This window comes from Diplotaxodon limnothrissa, linkage group LG15 (assembly GCF_057381915.1).
Source record: "Diplotaxodon limnothrissa isolate DT_005_m linkage group LG15, D_limnothrissa_male_GT1.1, whole genome shotgun sequence".
Lineage (NCBI taxonomy): Eukaryota > Metazoa > Chordata > Actinopteri > Cichliformes > Cichlidae > Diplotaxodon > Diplotaxodon limnothrissa.
Window position 1 is genome coordinate 34,527,914 of NC_140610.1, and position 22,542 is coordinate 34,550,455.

Genomic DNA, 22,542 nt, shown 5'->3' on the forward strand with positions numbered 1-22,542 from the left:
TGTTTTCTAAGTATGTTTTGAACCAGTTTAGTACAGTTCCTGAAAGACCTGCCCAGTTCTCCAGTCGTTTGAGTAATATGTTGTGGTCAACTGTATCAAATGCTGCACTGAGATCCAGTAAAACTATAAGACTGACATTTTTCCACTGTCTGTATTCAGACATGTGTCATTAAACACTTTGGTCAGAGCGGTTTCAGTGCTGTGGTTCTGTCTAAAACCTGACTGGGAGGCATCATAGCAGTTATTCTGTTTTAAGAAGTAATTGAGTTGTTAAGAAACTTTTTCAATGTTCTTACTTAAAAATGAAAGATTTGAGATCAGCCTGTAGTTGTTCATTTGTGTCTTGTCAAGATTGTCCTTTTTCAGTAGAGGATTAATTTCAGCTTTTTTTTTTTTTTTTTTTTTTTTTTTTTTTTTTTTTTTTGTGCTTCTGGAAACACACCTGACATTAAAGAAAGCTTGACGATCTGTAACAGGTCTGACTCCAAAGTCTTTGAGACCTCTTTGGAAAAAATCTGTTGGCAGGACATCTAAGCAGCAGGAGGAAGAGTTCAGTTGACGTTAAATTTCCTCCAGGTCCTTGCTGTTAATAGGGTGAAACTGTTTTATGGTGTTTAAACAGTTTTTCGGTGGACACAGTACATATCCTAAATCTGCTGTGATGTACCGATTGCTTGTCTAATCTTTTGAATTTTGTCTGTGAAGAATTTGGCAAAGTCATTGCAGGCCATGGTCGAATGAAGTTCAGCTGCCACTGACACAGGAGGGTTTGTTAGCCTGTCAGCTGTTGCAAATAAGACCCGAGCATTATGACTGGTTTTGGTGACGATGTCAGAGAAGTAGGACCTCCTTGCACTCCTCAGTTGTAAAATATAATTGAAGTTTCTCTTTATAGATGTCATAATGAACCTGGAGTTTTATTTTTCTCCAAACAGTTCGGGTTTTAGAACACATTTTGTGTAATTACAACAATATGTAACTTATGACCTGGTTGCATAAAGAAAACAGACACATGCATGGCCTTTTGCCACGTTCTATGGGAACTGCAGAAGACTGTGTCTTAACACCGATACTTGAGGTTTCATCTATGGACTAAAGCATTGTTTAACTGTAGCGCACTCTAGTGGACAAATTTGCACCGCTACTATGGCAACTGCTTATCAACAATCCACCGTAGGTCCGGCGGTAGAAATGTCTCAGGCTGGTGCGGAAACCCTGCTTAAAACCGTAATCGGGCACATTGTGCACGAGTGCAGGCTGAGGGGACATGCGGTGTCGGAGACGCTGGCAGCTTTTATGGTCGGTAAAACGAAGTAAGCACTTAGTCGTTAAGCTAACGCTGCTGCTGCACACGTTCACGATGTTCTCAAACATCCACAGGTGTCTGCTGTGGTGCTGGACCCAAGAAATGGCTTTAATGTTGACAGGACCCTTACTAAAGATGATGTTCAAAAACTCGAAGAGGTGAGCTGCTTTATTTCTTTTTCTAATTGGTGTTAGTGGTTCTGAAAATCACTGTGTATGTTTGAGTCGAAATTCTGTTCTGTTACAAAATTAGGAGGTAGAAGGGGGCTTCCCATGATGCACTGCATTTCTTCTCCATTTAGTGAGGTTATGGGAGAAAGGCCAAGAGTCAGACGTTTCTATTTAACAGGAGGCAACTTCAAACAGGGAGTGGCAGCTGCGCTCTCCTCTTCTGAGTCCTGATTTTTTTAGATCCTGTTTTTTTTTTTTTTTTTTTTTTTTTTGTGGCTATTTCATTTACTTCTGTAGTTTCTGTTTTGTTCCCTTGTCTTTGATTTCTCTTTATGACTACTATTGTATGACAGTAAAGCCCATTTTTATTAACATATATTACACTTGTTACACTTGTTACTGCTGAATCTGAGTTCACCCCTTCTTCTTTTGGTGTAAGACTAACACAAGCAATGATGGTAATCTATTCAGTTCAATTTATTTTTATTCATACAGCATCAAATCACAACAGAAGTCGCCTCACGATGCCTTATATTGTAAGGTAGCCCCTACAATAACACATACAGAGAAAAACCCAACAATCATATGACCCCCTATGAGCAAGCACTTTGGCGACAGCAGGAAGGTAAAAATTCCCTTTAGCAGGAAGAAACCTCCACCAGAACCAGGCTCGGGGAGGGGCGGCCATCTGTTGCAACCAGTTGGGGTGAGAGAAGGAAGACAGGATTAAAGACATGCTGTGGAAGAGAGCCAGAGATTAATAACAAATATGATTCAATGCAGAGCGGTCTATTAACACAGAGAGAGTGAGAAAGGTGACTGAAGAAGAAATACTCCATGCATCATGGGAGTCCCCCAGCAGCCTACACCTATTGCAGCATAACTAAGTGGGGATTCAGGATCACCTGGTCCAGCCCTAACTATATTCTTTAGCGAAAAAGGAAAGTTTTAAGCCTAATCTTAAAAGTAGAGATGGTGTCTGTCTCCCGAATCCAAACTGGAAGCTGAGAAGAAGAGGGGCCTGAAAACTGAAGGCTCTCCCTCCCGTTCTGTTTTTAATACTCTAGGAACAACAACAAGTAGGCCTGCAGTGCGAGAGCGAAGTGCTCTAATAGGGTGATATGGTACTACAAGGTCATTAAGATAAGATGGGGCCTGATTATTTAAGACCTTGTATGTGAGGAGCAGGATTTTGAATTCAATTCTGGATTTAACAGGAAGCCAATGAAGGGAAGCCAAAACAGGAGAAATATGCTCTCTCTTTCTAGTCCCTGTCAGGACTCTTGCTGCAGCATTTTGGATTAGCTGAAGGCTTTTCAGCAAGTTTTAGGACATGCTGATAATAATGAATTACAGTCGTCCAGCCTAGAAGTAATAAATTCATCAACTAGTTTTTCAGCGTCACTCTGAGACAGGATATTTCTAATTTTAGAGATATTGTGCAAATGGAAGAAAGCAGTCTTACATATTTGTTTAATATGTGCATTGAAGGACATGTCCTGGTCAAAAATGACTCCACGGTTCCTCAGTGTTACTGGAGGCCAAGGTAATGCCATCCAGAGTAAGCATCTGGTTAGATACCATATTTCTAAGATCTTCAGGGCCGAGTACAATAACCTCAGTTTGATCTGAATTAAGAAGCAGAAAATTAGAGGCCATCCAGGTCTTTATGTCTTTAAGACATTCCTGCAGTTTAACTAATTGGTGTGTGTTATCTGGCTTCATGGACAGATAAAGTTGTGTGTCATCAGCAAAGCAGTGAAAATGTCTCCCTCTGCAACATGTCTTCCAGCTGTGTCTGGATAAACTCACAGAAAAGTGCAGCCCATCCCTTGACACTATCAAAATGCAGGTGTGCTTTGACATGAATTATACCACGAAATGTAAGTATAACCTCATTCTGATTTTATGTGGCACCAACACATGTATGTAATGTATGCTAAGCTTGCTCGAGGTTGTTCAATTTTTTTATTTTTTATTTTTAGATTTATTTTGCTATACAACATCTGTCTAGTCGTCTACAAATGCCAATGACCAATTATTAGCATCCATCTAGTTTCATCTGCTTATCTGGGTTTGGGTTGCAGGGGCAGCAGTCTAAGCAGAGAAGCTCAGCCCTAACTCTCACCAGCTACTTTTTCAAGCTTATCCAGGTTACATAATCTTTTCAGCGTATCATTGGTCTACCCATGGTCTCCTCCTAGTGGGACATGCCTGGAACACCTCACCGAGGAGGCATCCTAGCCAGATACCTGACCCACCTCAGCTGGCTAGTTTCGTTGTGGAGGAGTAGTAACTCTACTCTGAGGCCCTCTCAAATGACTTAACTCCTGTTTCTAAGGGAGAGGCCAGCCACCCCTTGAAGAAAGCTTATTCCTGTCACTTGTATCTGCAATCTCATTCTTTTAGGCCCTACCCAGAGCTTGTAACCATAGTGATGAGACTGTAGATTGACAGGTAAATCAACAGCTTCGCTTTTACAGACCAATCTTTTTCAGCAGTAGGTTTTCAGTACGTATGCAAGGAGAGGACGTAATGCTTTCCATGTCTTCATGTGCAGCTGCTTTGTAACAAATAAATGGCATACCTAGTGCTGCAATCAATAAAATCATCACATTGTTGCAGTCTTGTCCTATTTGTAGCAAAAGTGTTGCTTTTTGCCATTATATATTTTTTGTTCTTTACAGATCAAAGTAGGCTATGCTAAGTTGGTTCATTTTTGTGTCAACCAACGAGTCCAATCAATTGATAACCACTGTTGCATTTCCCATTATCTCCAACTTGGGTTTTATGTTTAGATGAGCTGTCTAATGCATAGAAAGCCTGGATGTGTTAAACTGCAGTTCAGCATAGCCATGCTGAACTTGTTTAACAGAGGCACTAGAGGTCATAAACCCCGATCTTAAATGATACATTTCCAGACTAGTTAAAACGTGTGTTGGTCAGCTTAGAAGCTGATTATCTGAAGCTGTCATATGTGGGTTTATTTAGTCATGTTTGTGCTATTGCAGTGCTCTATTTGAGTCACGTACAGACTTCAGACTGCAAAACCTTGCCACAATGACTTTTGGTGATGACCATGTGTGTTTGTGTAGGTGAGTTTCTTGAGGATATCCACCAGTCAGAAGAGTCCAAGCTGAGTCCACTGTGCAGAGAGATCACTGACAACAGGGTGAAATCAAGGAAGGAATTGGATGGCCTTTACCAGAAAATCACCACTTATATCCTGCAGCGCTCTGCTATGGGTTCGCCTACAGATACCAACACTATGGAAGAGGCTACAGGTCTCATACTACTTTTCATTGTTCCAACTACAATGTCATGTCTGCATACTGAAAATGTAATGCCACGTTACACCAAAGGCTGCGCTACTAATTCTAACCCCAGATCATCCAGACAGCACTTTCTGCTATTCTCAGTGATTCTCCAACATATGTCTTGTGAGCTGACTATGAACTTCAAAACATTTCTGATGAACCACAAGTCTGTTCATATTATGTAACATCAGACTTCCAGTTAGAAAGATCAGGTTCTGAAAGGGAGCAAATTGTCAGCAGTTTTCTGAATGGAATCTCTTCTATTCACAAAATAAATGAACAATTTTACATAATATGGTGCAGAGGTTCCCGGGGGGGTATAAAAAAAAAAAGAAAAAAGAAAAAAAGAAAGCTTGGACACTGGCTTCACCTGCACAAGTGCCGAGGTAGGTCTCTGCGACAGAATTAGTTTCCCTTGCATCGGCAGCACGCGCTGGGTTGTCCAAATCACGGACAAACAGTATCCCACATTCTTTATTTTTAGTTCACAAACACTTGTTGTAATAAATAACTACTCCTGACATTTTGGAGATGTTAGCTCTTTACAGTGGGGCAAAAAAGTATTTAGTCAGCCACCGATTGTGCAAGTTCCCCCACCTAAAATGATGACAGAGGTCAGTAATTTGCACCAGAGGTACACTTCAACTGTGAGAGACAGAATGTGAAAAAAAAAATCCATGAATCCACATGGTAGGATTTGTAAAGGATTTATTCGTAAATCAGGGTGGAAAATAAGTATTTGGTCAATAACAAAAATACAACTCAATACTTTGTAACATAACCTTTGTTGGCAATAACAGAGGTCAAACGTTTACTATAGGTCTTTACCAGGTTTGCACACACAGTAGCTGGTATTTTGGCCCATTCCTCCATGCAGATCTTCTCGAGAGCAGTGATGTTTTGGGGCTGTCGCCGAGCAACACGGACTTTCAACTCCCGCCACAGATTTTCTATGGGGTTGAGGTCTGGAGACTGGCTAGGCCACTCCAGGACTTTCAAATGCTTCTTACGGAGCCACTCCTTTGTTGCCCGGGCGGTGTGTTTTGGATCATTGTCATGTTGGAAGACCCAGCCTCGTTTCATCTTCAAAGTTCTCACTGATGGAAGGAGGTTTTGGCTCAAAATCTCACGATACATGGCCCCATTCATTCTGTCATTAACACGGATCAGTCGTCCTGTCCCCTTGGCAGAAAAACAGCCCCATAGCATGATGTTTCCACCCCCATGCTTCACAGTAGGTATGGTGTTCTTGGGATGCAACTCAGTATTCTTCTTCCTCCAAACACGACGAGTTGAGTTTATACCAAAAAGTTCTACTTTGGTTTCATCTGACCACATGACATTCTCCCAATCCTCTGCTGTATCATCCATGTGCTCTCTGGCAAACTTCAGACGGGCCTGGACATGCACTGGCTTCAGCAGCGGAACACGTCTGGCACTGCGGGATTTGATTCCCTGCCGTTGTAGTGTGTTACTGATGGTGACCTTTGTTACTTTGGTCCCAGCTCTCTGCAGGTCATTCACCAGGTCCCCCCGTGTGGTTCTGGGATCTTTGCTCACCGTTCTCATGATCATTTTGACCCCACGGGATGAGATCTTGCGTGGAGCCCCAGATCGAGGGAGATTATCAGTGGTCTTGTATGTCTTCCATTTTCTGATGATTGCTCCCACAGTTGATTTTTTCACACCAAGCTGCTTGCCTATTGTAGATTCACTCTTCCCAGTCTGGTGCAGGTCTACAATACTTTTCCTGGTGTCCTTCGAAAGCTCTTTGGTCTTGGCCATGGCGGAGTTTGGAGTCTGACTGTTTGAGGCTGTGGACAGGTGTCTTTTATACAGATGATGAGTTCAAACAGGTGCCATTCATACAGGTAACGAGTGGGGGACAGAAAAGCTTCTTACAGAAGACGTTACAGGTCTGTGAGAGCCAGAGATTTTCCTTGTTTGAGGTGACCAAATACTTATTTTCCACCCTAATTTACGAATAAATTCTTTACAAATCCTACCATGTGGATTCATGGATGTTTTTTTCACATTCTGTCTCTCACAGTTGAAGTGTACCTCTGGTGCAAATTACTGACCTCTGTCATCATTTTAAGTGGGGGAACTTGCACAATCGGTGGCTGACTAAATACTTTTTTGCCCCACTGTATATAGTAAAGTTACAGTGGGATACAAATAATATCCGGCCTGTCCTACCACGATTTGTTTCCCCAGTTCAAATCAAGGACAAACAGTATAACACAGTTGTTTATGTTTTTGAACCCATTTTGCACACAGAGGCATTTTTTGAGAAATGTATTGATAGCAATGTTGAATATTACACAGGAAAAAAAAACAACTACACGTAAAATAATTACACCGTGACGCCTCTGCCTTTCTAAATGGAGGGACAGTAACTGCGTGTGTATACGTAAGCGTGTAAAACCTGAAGATAGACAAAATACTGTTAATCTTACTATCTGCCATTCTGCAATTCATCTCATGTAAACAACGTGGCGCACAGCGTGACGTGAAAAAAGGCACCACTCGTTGCGTGACTAACTCTGTATTCCTTGTCCACACGTAAACGCAAAAAACGGCGTTTTTAAAAAAAAAATCTGTTTTCAGTGATTCGAAACTCCGTTTACGTGTGGACGAAATGTCCAAACGCGTAGAAACAGCTGCGTTTTCAAAAATACCCGTTTAAGTGTGGACGTAGCGTAAAAGAGTTCTGAGATTATTTTATAACTACCTGTAATTTATTGCAGTTTACTTGTATTTGCTTAATTGTTTACTAAATGTTTGAGGTGTGAAATAAACCGCAACGGAGTTTGAAAACAAAATATGGGTGTGTGTGGTTGGAGGATATGTTTGTGCGGGGGGGTGTTTAGTTGGTGGGGGGGCCCGAACATTTTTCTTGTAAAACAATGGGGGGGCCCAGCAAAAAAAATTTTGGGAAACACTGATATAGTGTAACAATTAGCCATGCAGTGAATGATGGTGGTGGTGGTAATAATGATTATACATGCAGTGTGTCTAACGTTTGACTTCTCTTCTTCCTTTGCCATAGCTGTCCTGCAGAGCGTCTTCCCTCAGGCTGAACTGGGAAACTTTCAAGTGGCCTTAAAGAGAGACCAGGAGCAGCAGCTCAAAGAACTCACCATGATTGTTACTGGGATCCGACTCTTCAACAAAGCCAACAAGAGGGGTGAAGAGGAGGTTGACATCCATGAACTAAGTACAGTTTTTATGCTTATTTTTCACTTTGCCAGCTTGAGATTGATTGTTAGAAGACCTCTACTGTAGATTTAGCTCAGTGACTGTCTCTTTGCTATTTGAAATTATAAGCAGTCGCATGCAGTTAAAATACTTTTAAAAACATTTGTAGGCCGACCAACAACATTGGCCGACAGTTCACCAAAATGAAATGAAATGTCTTCATGAACCAAAAAGTCCAGCTGTTTTCGTTTCAAGCCTGTAACACTATAGACCTTGCTCCATAATGGTGGTTTGTGAGTGTTGTACGACTGGGCAGAGGGGAGGGAGAGGGGACACCTCTGCAAAACGCAGTTTCAGTTCAGCAACATCCACTCTGTAAACCTGTGACAATCTCCCCAGTGTGTGTAGCTTTGCCCTGAGGGTTAGAATGTACACATCTTTTTTTTTCTTGGTTGGGCTTGGACCTTTTTTGCAGTTTTCTTTAATCAGGTTGACAACTTAAGTGTCCGAGACATGAATGAAGTGTCCTGGTCAGTCAGTATCTCTTTCGATATGCCGACTCTGGAGATGACCTGAAACTGTGTCTACACGACACTCTTTGGTAAAGTGGTGCACAGCAGCATTGCTTCAGGTTATCCTGTTGCGTAATCCACCAGAACTAATACAAAGTGATATCCCTCTGCACTCCAGTGAAATGGCTTCATGGTATGTGGCTGCAGAATGTGTGAAGTGATGATGAGGTGGACCCAAAAGGAGAGAATCAACAGACGTGAAACTGGGACTTCACAAAAACAGAGCCGTTTTATTCATAGATTGCACGAAAACACAAACAAGGAGATAGGACTAAACTAGCAAGACAGTTAAACTCGGGAAACTAAACACTAGGAACCTAAAACATGAAATGCACATATGGGACAAGACGGGCTGGTGAGAACACACGTGGATGCACATGACAGACGGGGGAGACAAAGAATAAAGCACAATGAGAGGAACACGTGTACAGAAAAAGGAGACAAAAACATAACGACTGGACACACAGAGGGCGAGGGAGCTATATGCACAGAAACGTAAACACAGACAACAAGACAGATTCTCACAGGAGGCACAAAAAGGACCTAGCAGACGAGAGACTAAACTGGGAACACAAGAAAACTCAGAAACATAGAAAGAATAAACTCAAAACGAACTAGAGAAACTTACATCATCATTATAATACAAAAACACAATAAACTCAAAATGCTGGGTCCAACACCTAGAATTACAAATGGCCTGATGAGGTTTGCACCAGTGTGCTCAAACGGGACGTCCATTAACAGGAGTGGGTGCAAGGGTGCTTTTGGAAAGGGTGGCTGGTTCACCAGCTGACATTCTGGGCAGGGCGCACGCTATTGGTGCATGTTTTCCTGTGTTCTCCTAGTAGTTTTCTATCTGTTTCCCAGTTTAGTTCCTTAGCTTCCCAGTGTCATAGTGCTTTGATTTTAGTTCATATTTCTAGTTCCTCGCTTTTGGCTTTGTTTGTTGTATGATTAAAGAGTCATTTACAGCCAAAATAAAGCTGCCACTTTTAGTTCTCACCCTTGCGTTTATGAGTCCTGCATTTGGGTCCTACATCCTGCCTGCCACACAGTGAGCCTTGACATGTAAAGGCACTCAGCCTGGTCTTGTAGCCAGTTGAGCTGCTGTTGATGCACCAACACCTGCTCCCAATGCATCAACTCCACCACAATATCTGCCAGCGTCACTCAACTGCGTTAGTCATAGGCCCATCATCCCACAACTGGATTTCGGTACCAATCGTGACAAAAAGATCCAACGCACTCAGCATCACAAAGTAAGTGAACGTTTTTTTGTGGTGCTTCACACTCTTTAGTTTCTGCAGGCCTCCAGCTGCCTCCTTCAGCACAGCACACAGCTCTGGCATCAGGTAATTTTGTCCAACTCAAATAGGGGAGGCATGATTGATGATGGAGAGCTGCTGACCACACCCTGAATCTATCACTCCACCCCTCCATTGCAGCTGAGCCACAAATCACACCCCATTACATATGCATATGTGCACCTTAGATGTTGAGGGTTTCTGTGGGGAGGTTTAACTGTGGACAGTACTGTTTTAAAGAATCTGTCAGGTTCAGCCCCTGACACAAGTTGTTACATCAAAAGAGGAAACAAACAGGTTACTCACAGGGCTGGGGGAGGCTTCAGGCTCTTACCCAACTCCACTCTGTCAGGCCTCTTTCCAGTGGTGATGGCAGCCAGCTCCAGCTCCAGCATCTCCCACATGTCAGCTTTGTGTTCTGTGTCCTGTGCTGTCACAGGGCTATCACGCCCTGACTCGGGTCCTCTCTTCTCTTCAGTTCTCCTCCTCCTATTCTTGCTTTCTAGTTCCCCTGCTGGATTTTCTCTTCCAGTCTTTCTTCAGCCTACTCAATCTTAATTTGGGGCATGATAAAGTCCAGCTGAATGTATATAGATTCACAAAACACACAGATCTAACAACAGTGATATTTATACCTTTTTGTGTTCTCCTTGCAGTGCCTGCAGTTCTTCAAGAGGCTCTTCCAGTCACCAGTAAAAGCATAGCAAATGAGCTGTGTGTGACACAGACTTTGGTGTTCAAGTACACTGTTGTGCTGGAGAAGCTAACAAGCTCTGATGTTCAGCTGGGACATTCTGACATGCCCGTTATTCTCCTCAAACAGGCTTTGTACAATGCCAGACAGCATGAAGTTTTCCTAAAAATGTTACTGGTAAGGTGACAGTAACTTTAAACAAAATGTTAAAAACATGGTATTTACATGGAGACTACACCTGTTATAACAGTGATATCAGTCATTTAATAATAACAATAGTACCAACTTTTAGTGCTTTGCAAAAGTCTTGAGCTAGGAAAAAAGAAATGGGTGCAGTAATTAATTGAAACGTGTACTACAGTATATTAAGACAGTGTTTTAAGCTGTGTACACACTGAAAGCTATTTGATCACCACATGATCATCATGAAGCTGACCACTGGGTGACTGGCCTGAAAGTTGAGCGAAGTTTATCTTGGGTCACGCCCACTTTCTGACTGGAGAGGTTCACCCATAGATGGCTGAAGCCACCGAATGTCATTTGTATGATCTCTCGTAGTGAAATCACTACAAAAAGCATCCAGTGCGTACATAGATAAAAGCAAAAACTGATTGTATAATTCTGAATTTAAAAGTCGGCAGCATTTAAGAGGATAAATAAATTTTTCCAGTGGGCGACTATCACGGACTAATGTGAAGTGTGTATCAATTAAAGCAAGATGCCTGTATAATTATAGAGTAGTGGTAACAACACAACATGAAGTGTACATTTTAAATACACTTATAAAATAACTGCATAATACTTTAACAATAACTAAACTAACAACCTTAAATTGCAGCTGAATAATATTGTCAAATAATAAAACTGAAAAATATTTTCTACCTGGATGTTGCATCCTGGGTCGAGCGCTTTAACCAGCTGTTTTACCAACCATATGGTCACAAAAGTGATGATCAGGCTGAAATAATTGAATACTGTTATTTCAGCCTTAGTCTCATTTTGGTTATTGAGTATTTTTTCCTTGAGATACTCACTATTAAAAGTTTGGACAATAAAAAAGCACAAAACGAAACAAAGCATGCACAATGTTGTGTGTACACCCATTGCTATTTCATATGTACCACTGGGCATTTTAGGCTATTTTCATCTTATTGAAGGTGATTTTTTTTTTTTTTTATATTAAAATATTTAGTGAAATATTAATTTTCCTGTACCACCAGGCTGATGCAAATTCATGTGCTAAGCATGTTGAAACCCTGCTGAGTGACGTCTCATCACAGATGAAGATGCTAAAAGAAACTGTGCAGTCAAAAACAGCAGTACCAGCTGCAACAGTTTTTGTAAGTTGCTTTGTTTTGAAGTGTTCTTAAGTTGTTACAGTTAATGTCTTTTTATATTTCATCTGAAGGAATAGATGGAAGTGTGTACAAGATTTTCTTTCTCCTTGATTCTTATATTTGTCTGTACCTAGAGTCTTTATTTTGTCATTTCTCATTATTCAAGATGCTGTCAAAGTTATGGTTTGAACTTCGGGATGAGGGTGAGTTCCTGTACATGCTCAATAAAATCATGCTCAGACTCCAGCCCTTCTCTGCCTCCCAGGCCAGGATTTTCTCTGAAGCATATCTAGAAAGTCTGTTGGAGGACTCAGAGGTGAAGACAGACGAACAGAGAATGCTTGAGTCTTCAGGTATGGCTTTGGTCACCCACAGAAACAAAACTGCATTTTCCACAAGAGTTACAAAAAAGAGAAATTAAGATCTATGCTTTTGCCAGTCTTAAATGTGGTTGTGATTTATTTTGTCTTTCAGATAACTGCGTTGATCCAGCTTCCCTGAAGACACAGGAATGGCTTTTTCCTGAAACAACAGTCAATTTTGAGGAAATGCCCCTACAGTATAATGGATTCTGTGGCTACACACTTGTAACCAGAGATGGCCTTCTACTTCCAGGTACGATTCCAGTGTGATGGTTTTTTGCTTAGGTAAAACACATTTAGGTGTGTGAGTAAAGGTGTCAGCTTTCTTTAAAAACACTCATGAAGTTGCAGGGAATTATGAAGTTGTTCTCTGAATGGTCACAAAGGTGGTGACCAAAGCCTCTTCATAGCTATAATTATACTGCCTTCCTGATCCCATCCATCCATCCATCCATCCATCCATCCATCCATCCATCCATCCAGAATTTAGGCTAGTATTGTAATTAAAATGTTATATTATAAAATTCAAAAATGGAATGCAGTCAACTGTGTCTGAGACACCTTTTAGAAGCTCTAGTTAAGAATGTGTAATGCCTTTGATTTTCCAAGTATAACGTTTTATTGTTGATTGTGAAGTCACGATTATTCCAAACTGGTGAGTGAAGAGGACGAAGCTGCTGACTTGGTGCTCAGTCATGCTGACAGAGTTGATGCTATAACATATATATATATATACAGTGATGTGTGTTAATAGTCTGCCTACTAAATATAGGTTTGATAACAGTATGTCTTGGCATAATGCTTGTTCAAGTTTGTAACTAGAATGAATCAGATTTAGGTTTATTGAACCAGGTTCAGCTGGACAAAGGTAGTGATATTTGGGGTGGGGTTTGGAAGTCATTTGCCTTCTGTGGGTGGTTGGAGAGCTGTTTGAATGGTCACCTAACATGTGTAATACTAATGATAGTCTGGACTCTCTTACCTGTCTGTAAAACTTGCTTTTGGCCTTAAATGTACTGCAGCTATTTTCCACAGATTTGTTGAATTTGCTGTATTTTAAAAGAATGCAATCCCTACAATCTACGTAATATATTTTACAAATCGTGTTTTTCAAGTATTTATTTTTTTATTTTATTTTTTTATTCCCTACATTTCGGTTGAGGGATCATATGATGATACTGCTTTAATTGCACAGAATCAGTATAGAAATAATATCAGTTGTTGATCATTCTTAGTAGTCTGTGGGAGCGCTGTTTGGCGTCACTCATTAAGACCAGGCTGAATGCTAACAACGTGTTAATTCTCTCCTACATGTCAGCACATCAAATTTTTCCACCTATGACTAACTAAATAAATAAATACTGCAGTATTAGGTTGACACTGATTTACAGGACATGTACCTGTTTTTGCAGCTGGACTGTCTCTTTCACAGCCCTGAATTTCTGAACCAGAGTATTAAAATTAATCATAAAGGTGATATACTAAGATTAGCAGCAGACAACTTGAGTAAAGCTGTCCATCAAGTAAGCAGGCATGGCTGTGATTGTTGCCACTATGATGTTATTGGAAAGCATAAATGGTGGGGATTACCAATAGTTTTTAAGTACAGTGTTAGCCAATACAAGTCTTTGATGATAAGGCTAATATGAGTGTTTATCTTAGTGAAACTTCTCACCTGTGTAATTAGATACATTAATCGGTTAGTTAACTGGGCACTCAAAGCACTTCATCACATAAGACTTCATAGAAGCACTTTTTTTCTATACTTAAGCACCTTGTCTAACATTCAGTCTCCTTCTCTGATGGGTGGATCAGGGGGAAGATTGTTTCATTAACTTCAAATTAAATGAACATAGAGTAGATCAAAGGGAGGCTGTAGACCAATATTATATTAATGTTTATCTCTTGCAGGTAATCCATACATCGGAGCCCTGAAACACAAGGAGAAGCTCTATGTTTTTACCTCCAAAGAAGCTGCCATGAAGTTTGCCCTTAGTCCAGACAGCTTTGTTGCAGAGGTTGCAGAAAAAGCCAAATACTCCCCTGAACTCATTCAGCTCCTCAAACTCCACCAACAGTTTTCCTGTATTAGTCCATACTCTGATGTGAGCAGACTCTCACAGGTAACTTTCTAATAGCCACAACACACACTTCAAAAACATTTAATGAAATTCACAGGAGCTTTTAAAACTTTCTTATGTTTGGACAATCTGTTGGTAGTAACTGATTTCGACTTTTGGTTTGGCAGACCCAGCCAAGAAAGGGTTTACCGGTGAAGCCAGGTATAAAATGTGAGTGTGGCACTCAGACTGAAATTCACCCTGTGGAGAAAAACATTGTCAAGTCATATGAGTGGAATGAGTGGGAGCTTAGACGAAAAGCTCTCAAATTGGTGAGACACGTTCATTTATTTTTCTCACTTTGTAGTCTGATGTGTGCTAAGTGTTGAAACCTATAGTAATACTTAACGGTGTTATAACTTAAAAGTATGACATTTTCTACAAACAGCGTTAGGTAATATATTAAACTTGGGTTGCTTGTAACCTTTTTCAGAGAGAAGTGTTTGTCATTCATTTAAAATGTACAATGTAAACTGTTCTGTTTTTGAATGATTCATGAATGTGAAAAGACTTATCAGCAGTAGCAGAATATCAAAAGTCACAGAACAGAATAGTAGTATTGGAACAGTTGAGAGGCCACCCTGCCTGGAGCTGTCCAGTGGATTGCACAGATTTGTCACTTCCAGACAGGTTCAGCCCGTTTAATCACTTTCCATAAGAAAGCCACAACTCAGGGTGGAAAAAGCCATAAAGTAAGCAGCGGATCATGGCCTAGACTCGGCATTATTTATCCCACTCAGTGAGTCTACAGGTTAGATTAGTCTCACGTTTGTGAAAGGCATTGGAGGCAGACAATGGAGATGGAGAACCTCAGGAGCCCACCTGATGGTGACGAAGACCCTCAGGAGACCCTGGAATTCTCTGTCAGCCACGGTCAATTCTGACTACCTTCTTTCTGGCCCATAAAAAGGGAGTAAATGGGCTAAACCTTTCTGGAAGTGGCAAATCTGTGCAATCCAACTGGACGGCTCTAGGCAGGGCATGGAAGTACGTGTCATGAACGAAAACAAACGCGCATATGCAGGGTGGCCATCCGACGCTCACAGTTATAGTAGCTTTTTGTTTGATGTGTCCTGATGCTCTTTCTTTCTGTCTCCATGTTTTACAGTTTTACAATTTGATGTGGTTTTATCAGAAGTTACATTTTCCTTCATAAGTGTCCCTTCTGATTGTGCTTGGATTATCTTTTCAATTACTGTATGTGCTATAGTGTTTTTTTTTCTTATATAATTTTCTTGTGTACTTTATAATAGAACTTCATAGACCTCATAGCACCCCAATGACATGCAGAAATGGTCACATTTACACGTTTTAGCAGATATTAGTTTACTGTACATTTATACTTACTATAAATGCAGTAAGTTTATAGTAAGTATTTTAAGTGCTTAAAGTCTTTGTGTGTATGTTTGTGTGTCGATGTGTAACTTTGCTGCTTTTATTAAGAATGAATATGTTAATTTCTTGGAACAAGGCGTCCCACGGCAGCCTCAGGTTCATCTTTACCTGTACAGCTTTTGTCATTAACAACCCTTCTCTAAATGAACATTGTGCTGTCTGTGTTCTGAGCCTATATCCAGTGAGCTGCAGTTCTCTGGGAGAAAATACTTTGTTGATATTAGTTATCAGAGGAGAATGGCCTAATATCTTTGGGCTGGACAGGAACTCTAATAACCACTTATTACATCTAATGAATGCAGAAAGGTCTCTTTGAACACATCACACTTTGAATCTGGTACAGTATGTATGTGCTCAAAAAAATTATCGGATAGAATAGAATAAAACAGACACGATAGAAAATAGCCTGGTCTGATGAGTCTAGATTTTTGCCACAACATTTGCATGTAGTGTAAAAATGTGGTGTAAACACCATGAACAGGACATTTAAGGCCAAACAAACAGACTGAGAAAAAGCACATACACCAGGGCTGTTGCATTAATAAATGCAGGGAGATAAATCAATGCAAAAACACAACCTTCAACTGTGCAATATTTTCTTTTCTTTTTTCTTTTTAGCTGTGCAATATTCTTCTTCTTCTTTTAACTGTGCAATATTTCCAAGGAACCGTACAATATTCTAAGGACTGAATCACTGTGTGTATTCTCACTTGTTCATTCTGATATACAGTCTTGTACATACTATATATTTTTTTTCTTTGTTTAAAATTTATTGTACAGATATACTTCTTTTTCTTAAAAGTGCCCTTTTTTTTTACTTGTACTGAAGGGGTTTGCATACAGTTTTCGTTGTTCGAAAGCACACTGACAGTAAAGATTGTGGTTCTGGAAACCCTGATCCATCTTGCCTTGGATCAGCAGCCCAGGTTGCTCCTGGTGGTGGTATAATGGCATGAGGGATATTATCTATGCATACTTTGAAGTCCATTAGTAGCAACCAAGCATTTTTTTAAATGCCTGGGTAGTATTGTTGACCTTTCCCATCCCTTTATAGCCACAGTGTAACCACCTTCAGATGGCTTAACACATCCTGTTACAAAGCTTAAATCATCTCAAAAGGATTTTATGAACATGACAATGAGTTGTCATTGTAGCACTGAAATGGGCTTCACAGTCACCATCGCAGTCCAACAGAGTACTTTTAAGAACTTTTATAGTGGATTATATAGGATAGGATTTCGAACGGGATTTTCATCATGTATGTGGAAGCCAATGAACATGTAGCAGCTATGTGATGCTATTGGACCAAAATCCTAAAAGGATTGTTTCCATCACCTTGTTGAGTATATGCTACAAGAACTGAGGGAGTTATGAAAGGCAAACTCTAACCTGGTACTAGCAAGATGTAACTAACAAAGTTAACTGGACCTTACTGTATTACAGTGGTTTCAAGAGTTGGGTTCTGTTTTGTTTGTCTCAATGCACGACTTTATTTACTGACCTTTCATTTCCATGCTTCATATCTCTAGGCCAATCTTCAGACCAGAGTTACCGTTTCAGTACAGACTGACCTGAGTCACATGAGGCGGGAAAATGTCACTCAGACCTGGCTTCCTAAGAATGCTGCCTGTCAAAGCAAGAGAGATGGTGCAAGCCAAGTGCCTAAACCTCAAACCTTTGTAGCAGGTCTGAGAGGACAAAGGGGTGCACATGTTGTCAAAGCAAACCTGACCAGATCTGTGGATGATTAAAGACAAATAGTTAACAAAATAAAAGTTGATGTAAGAATCTTCTTGTTGTTTTTATCCTTTTTCTTTTATATAGCCTATACCCTCTGGACACACCACCTGCAGTGCTTTTGTTTACAGCACTTGACCCTAAAATTTTAAACCCTGGAAACATGATTCCTGGACTACACCAGACAAGATGCCTAGCTCTAGTTTGAAGGTATGATTCCGTGGCACTATGCAGATCAGCATCCACTAACCCCGCTCTGTGATTTTACATGCCTAACAAGCCTAGGTGCTTGATTTTATACACCTGTGGCTGTGAAAGGGGCCATTGGAAGACCTGAATTAAATGATTTGGATAGGTGAAAGCTCTCTCTCTCTCTCACTCACACACACACACACACACACACACACACACACACACACACACACACACACACACACACACTATTAATAAAGTCTGTGTGATTAGTTTCAGGTTCATGCTCCGGTCACAGCTGGCTTTTTTGATACACCTGGGGTATTGCATGTCATGTTAAACATACATTATATCTTTGTTAAGAACAGCAGAAACTGATCCAACATGCCCCAATTTCTCCTTGTTTATCTGAATGCAAGTAGCTACCCTTTGTAACCAAAGAGTCAGGAAGTGTATCTGAAAGTGATGCAGGTCTGTGGTGGATATTTTTCAGAAACAGACACAGGAAACAATAACTAAAACTAAAACCAGGACAAATTGAATCTTGACATTTGCAAAATCATAAATAGCACTCATTTAGTGAGCTTTAATTCCAAAAGGCAATCACTACCTTTAATGTAATGATTGCACAGGAGATACTGTGAGCAGTGTCTAAGTACATAGCTTGTGCATCTTATTAACACAGGCAGTTAAAAACGCCATCCTTTGAAGCAAGTGGTCGTATACAGTCAACATCATATACATTATAATAATCTGTAATACAGCATGCCTTGTTCCATGTCTTGGTTTTCTTTGTAAGCTTTGCATTTTTGTATCACTTGGAAGCATTTTAAAACACACCTTCTTGCATTGACACTAGCCTAGAGCTTCACTTAATAATGTGAACAGTAAGATAAGACAAGAGTGCATACACAGATAGTGACTACATTAACATGAGGCTAGGAGCGGTGTTTAAAACAGTATGAGCATCATAATATCACAGTATGATTTAAGCACGTTTTCTTTTTTCCCCCTTAAAAGGTACACAGTGAGTACGAGACTATTTTATTTTGGGGGAAATTATCTGCTCAAACAGCCAATACGATGGCTGAAGCTGCAGCCGATGCACAAGTTCATGAAGATGGAGTACTGGCAATGGCCATCAGATGCTGGCTGCACAGAAATCTCCAACTGCATAGAATTTCATTGATAATGTCCCAAACTGTCCAATCCCATGTTTTTCACATCAAGATTGATTCTCCAGAGCTAAAATCCTTCCTCCTGTTAAAATCCATCAAAAAGGTATTAAGGCTAGAATTGTATGTTTTGGACCACATTTACTCGTTTGACAGGTGTCACAGCCTATCAGGTGTCAGTCCTGGTGGATCAGTGTTCCACTGACGTCCATCCATTTGAATTTTCCAGACTGCAGGCGAAGGGGTAAACCCAAGTCAAATCAAGATCTGTAATGTCACTGCCACAGACAATCTACACCTCCTAAATATGTTCGTTTAAGGTACAATAACAAGGGCACGATGCACACTGACAGTAACAGCAAGTCCATTTTATACTCTCAAACCCATCGTCTCAAACCATGTTTCATGGAGAATATGCAAGAGACATTCCTCTTTCATTATGGCTCTTCTTCCATTCTATTTTCATTCTTTCATTGAGAACAGGTATAGTTACTGACCCCTCATTCAATACTTAGGAGACAATATCAGGCCCTGAGATAGTGTTAAAAGAGGTCAGACATTGTACAGAGACAATGGCTAAGGTTGGGGATCATGCACAGACAACATGTGGCATGTTTTTAGTCACATTTCAATGCACATTTTAAGAATCAATTTTTAGTAGGCAACATGACAACTAACACATCATAAGAAAGTCAGGCCTTTATGTTTTAATGTTCCACACAGCATTTTTTTTTCTGTTTTCATATTTATTATGCTTGAGACACGGATGAAGTCACAACAAAGTTGTACGTCTGTGTGTACACATAAGACCTCATTTAAGACACCTCCAATTCTGTCACTGACATCCAAACTTTCATCACACATCTAACAGTGCCAGTTCTGTTTTTAAGTCTAATTTTTTAATGCTAACACTTTTGAATCTGGAGAGTGATCTGCATCAGCTTATTTTTTACAATTTCATTTGGTTCTTTACAAACCACATCATCTGCATGGTTGGACACATTGGTAATTGCTGCCATGTCTAAATGTTTCTGGATCATTTCTAAAAGCGGGGCCCCGTGTAGATGGTCAGAACAGTTTCTTGTAGCTCCGCCCATGCCAAAACTTTATATGTTTGTTTATATTTCATTTCAAATTCAAGTGAAAGTGCAGTGTACAGAAGAAACAGTGCTGACTAACAACTTGTGGTTGTATATGACATGTACTGTATACTATGACAAAACAGAAAATTCCCTTTCCCACTTGGACAATTGAAATCTCTCCATGGGATACGTGTGTATCTTTATAGATTATAGCTGAGTACAGTACAATTGAGAAAAACAATGGACATAGCTGACAACTTTTACTATAACTTAACAATCATTTGTCAAAGAACAATGACAGAAACCCTTCCAGGTCTTGATTTATAGAAAGTAACATCTATGCCTCAGATCCATAGAGCCCATTGAATATGTGACCATTACTGTATATATCAAAAAGGAAAGGTTCTGTCCTTGCTCAAGCACACACAGGAATAAGGGAGAGGCACTAATGGTGGTATTTAAAAACCCATCTGTAGGATCATGCAGAGTCTATCTTAATATGGAGATCTGTATCATGGGTTTTGTCATCCTCGTTCTCTTTGGTGTGCTCCTGTATAAGCCCATTTTGCAGCTTGCAAGCTTCCACAAACAGTGGAAAATCCGACAAACTGGTGTTGCATTCCTTGTCTTCGTTTTCATCCTCTCCTTCGTCTTTTCTTCTTCCTTCATCTGTCGTAGGTATGCTGCAGTCAAAAGCAGGTATGCTGTAACCGTACGCTTCACTATGAGGCCGGCGAGTTTCATCTGGGATGTTTTTCTTTAGGTCTCTATTCCTGTTACGCTTGGCTAGCTTGGTGACGGAGCCAAGGCGATTAAAAATGTTGTCCTCAGACATGGTTTGGGAGCTGGAGCCTCGGTCACACTGTTCGGCCTCTCGCAGTCGAAGGTTGTTTAGCTTAGTGTCGATACTTTCCTGGGAAGAAGTCTTATAGTTGTTGGCATCCAGACTGTTGAAGATGGCACGCCGTTCTGGGGAAAGCATGTCCAGGGACACAGCACGCTGGTCCAGGCCTAGCTGCCGTCTCTCCATGCTTCGGATGGTTGCAGCTCGCTGTAACTTGTCGTGGACTTCTATGCTCATGCGCCGGCGTGTCTCTCTGAACTCAGCTCGAACATTTGCTTTCCACTCAGCTGCATGAGCTTTGATCTCTCCAACCTCAGGAAAAGAATATTGTCAGATATAAGGTTTAGTAAATATACTGCACTAGGTTCCCTTTACCTTATTGTGTGCACCCCACCTGCAGAGCCCCTGAAAACAGAATGTCTGTTTTCTTATCACATGGTAATCAGAAACATACTTCTCTGAGTACTTGGAACATGAGACAAATTAGATTAGATGTTAATTCAAAACAGAAGGGATTCTCACTGGAATATGTCACCAGTCAGAAATAGGTTGAACTGTAAGGATGAATAACTTTGGCAGGCAAAATCTGACTAAATACAAATTAATGTATATGACAGAATAAACAGCTGTATAGTAAAATTATGGCAATTTGGTGGCACCCAGATTAGAGGTTTAATGTGAAAACGTACCTCTTCTTTTGTCTTTTTGGACAGCACCCTCAGCCAGTCACTGATCATGTTCAACACTGCAGCAAAATAAGCCAGGCCACCCAAGATCCAGAACCACACTAGCGGTCTGTACCACTCCCGGTACTCAATTCTCCGGTCTCCACCTGATCAGGAAAAAACAAACAAACTTGTAACTGCCTGCAGGTGTCCTCTCCCGAACCTTTCAGGGATTGAAAGGGGGGAATTCATGTATTTTGTTTTATCTGTTTTGGGTCCACAAGCACAGACAAAAACATAACTGGCATAAGTATTTGTTATAGGAGCAGGTGTTGTTTTTTTCTTTATTAGGAAATGTCACAACAGGACCGAGGCCTTCATCCATTACAGGTAAACCTGTCCTTAATGGAGAATTGACATTTCAGTCCAGGGCTGATTTTAGTCTTTGCACAGAATAAAGACAATGCTATCTGACAGTTATAAAATATGTTGAATTACCAATGTGCAGAAGACAATTTACATACTGTTACTAAAAATTGTGGTTGTAAAGCAATCTACATATAAAAACACCAAAGCAGTGACTCAGTTACTCATTACAGTACTTCAGGCTTCCCAAAGTACTTGGAAAACTAGGTGAAGAGAGGAGCTGAGCTATTGCTTGATCACCACTAAGTACACCAAGTGAAGGTGTACTGAGAGCATCTGGCAGAGGCTTTGGTCCACGAGATCTTCGATTCCAGTCTCCAGGAGTGCTTCAACAGCATTCCTGGAGGGAGGAACCAGATGGTGGACAGTGGAGTTGAAGGGAGCTGTCAAGCTAAAGCGTGAGTCCACAGGCTAACTGTGCCATTCCAGGAGGCAGCTGACAGGTACTGGCAGGCCAAGCACAGTATGGCTCTGGCAGTAGCTGAGGAAATCTTTGATCCAGGTGCAGGTGGCATGGGGGATGTGGAAGTGGTCCAGTTTGGTGGTGAGGATGTCTTGTATTATAGTATTGAACACTGAGCCGTAATCCATGAAGAGCATCCTCACCATAGCTCTTTCTGTCTGTGAAGGTTCTCAGTCATCC

General features: G+C 40.7%; 2 protein-coding genes across 4 annotated transcripts in view; one reads left to right on the forward strand and one right to left on the reverse strand.

The window, feature by feature from the left end:
• Positions 1-1,146: 1,146 nt before the first annotated feature.
• cfap206 (cilia and flagella associated protein 206) lies at positions 1,147-17,529 on the forward strand. 3 transcript variants are annotated; one of them, XM_085373099.1, is made up of 12 exons: positions 1,147-1,299; positions 1,381-1,464; positions 3,269-3,359; positions 4,572-4,760; positions 7,846-8,013; positions 10,527-10,741; positions 11,785-11,904; positions 12,068-12,254; positions 12,376-12,516; positions 14,175-14,386; positions 14,512-14,655; positions 17,308-17,529. In XM_085373099.1, exons 1-12 carry the CDS (start codon positions 1,147-1,149, stop codon positions 17,527-17,529), a joined length of 1,926 nt encoding a protein of 641 aa, XP_085229225.1. The 3 variants fall into 3 exon arrangements, with proteins under 3 accessions (XP_085229225.1, XP_085229226.1, XP_085229228.1); XM_085373100.1 differs by having other exon boundaries at positions 1,192-1,299; positions 12,038-12,254; XM_085373102.1 differs by having other exon boundaries at positions 1,192-1,299; positions 12,038-12,254; positions 14,175-14,368.
• A 2,801-nt stretch (positions 17,530-20,330) lies between these two features.
• The window catches only part of kcnk10a (potassium channel, subfamily K, member 10a), a 30,913-nt gene continuing 28,701 nt past the window's right edge, over positions 20,331-22,542 (reverse strand). Inside the window, exons 6-7 of the mRNA XM_085372314.1 lie at positions 21,498-21,640; positions 20,331-21,120 (exon numbers count right to left, since the gene is read on the reverse strand). Of these exons, the coding sequence (XP_085228440.1) occupies positions 20,443-21,120; positions 21,498-21,640 (821 nt within the window). The 3' untranslated portion in view covers positions 20,331-20,442. The remainder of the gene's footprint in view (positions 21,121-21,497; positions 21,641-22,542) is intronic.

Bases quoted from the DNA above. Each gene is read 5' to 3' on its own strand.
- cfap206 (XM_085373099.1), top strand. From the start codon at position 1,147: ATGGCAACTGCTTATCAACAATCCACCGTAGGTCCGGCGGTAGAAATG. The intron at 1,300-1,380 runs GTCGGTAAAACG...AAACATCCACAG, and splicing joins AGACGCTGGCAGCTTTTATG to GTGTCTGCTGTGGTGCTGGA. The intron at 8,014-10,526 runs GTACAGTTTTTA...TTCTCCTTGCAG, and splicing joins GGTTGACATCCATGAACTAA to TGCCTGCAGTTCTTCAAGAG.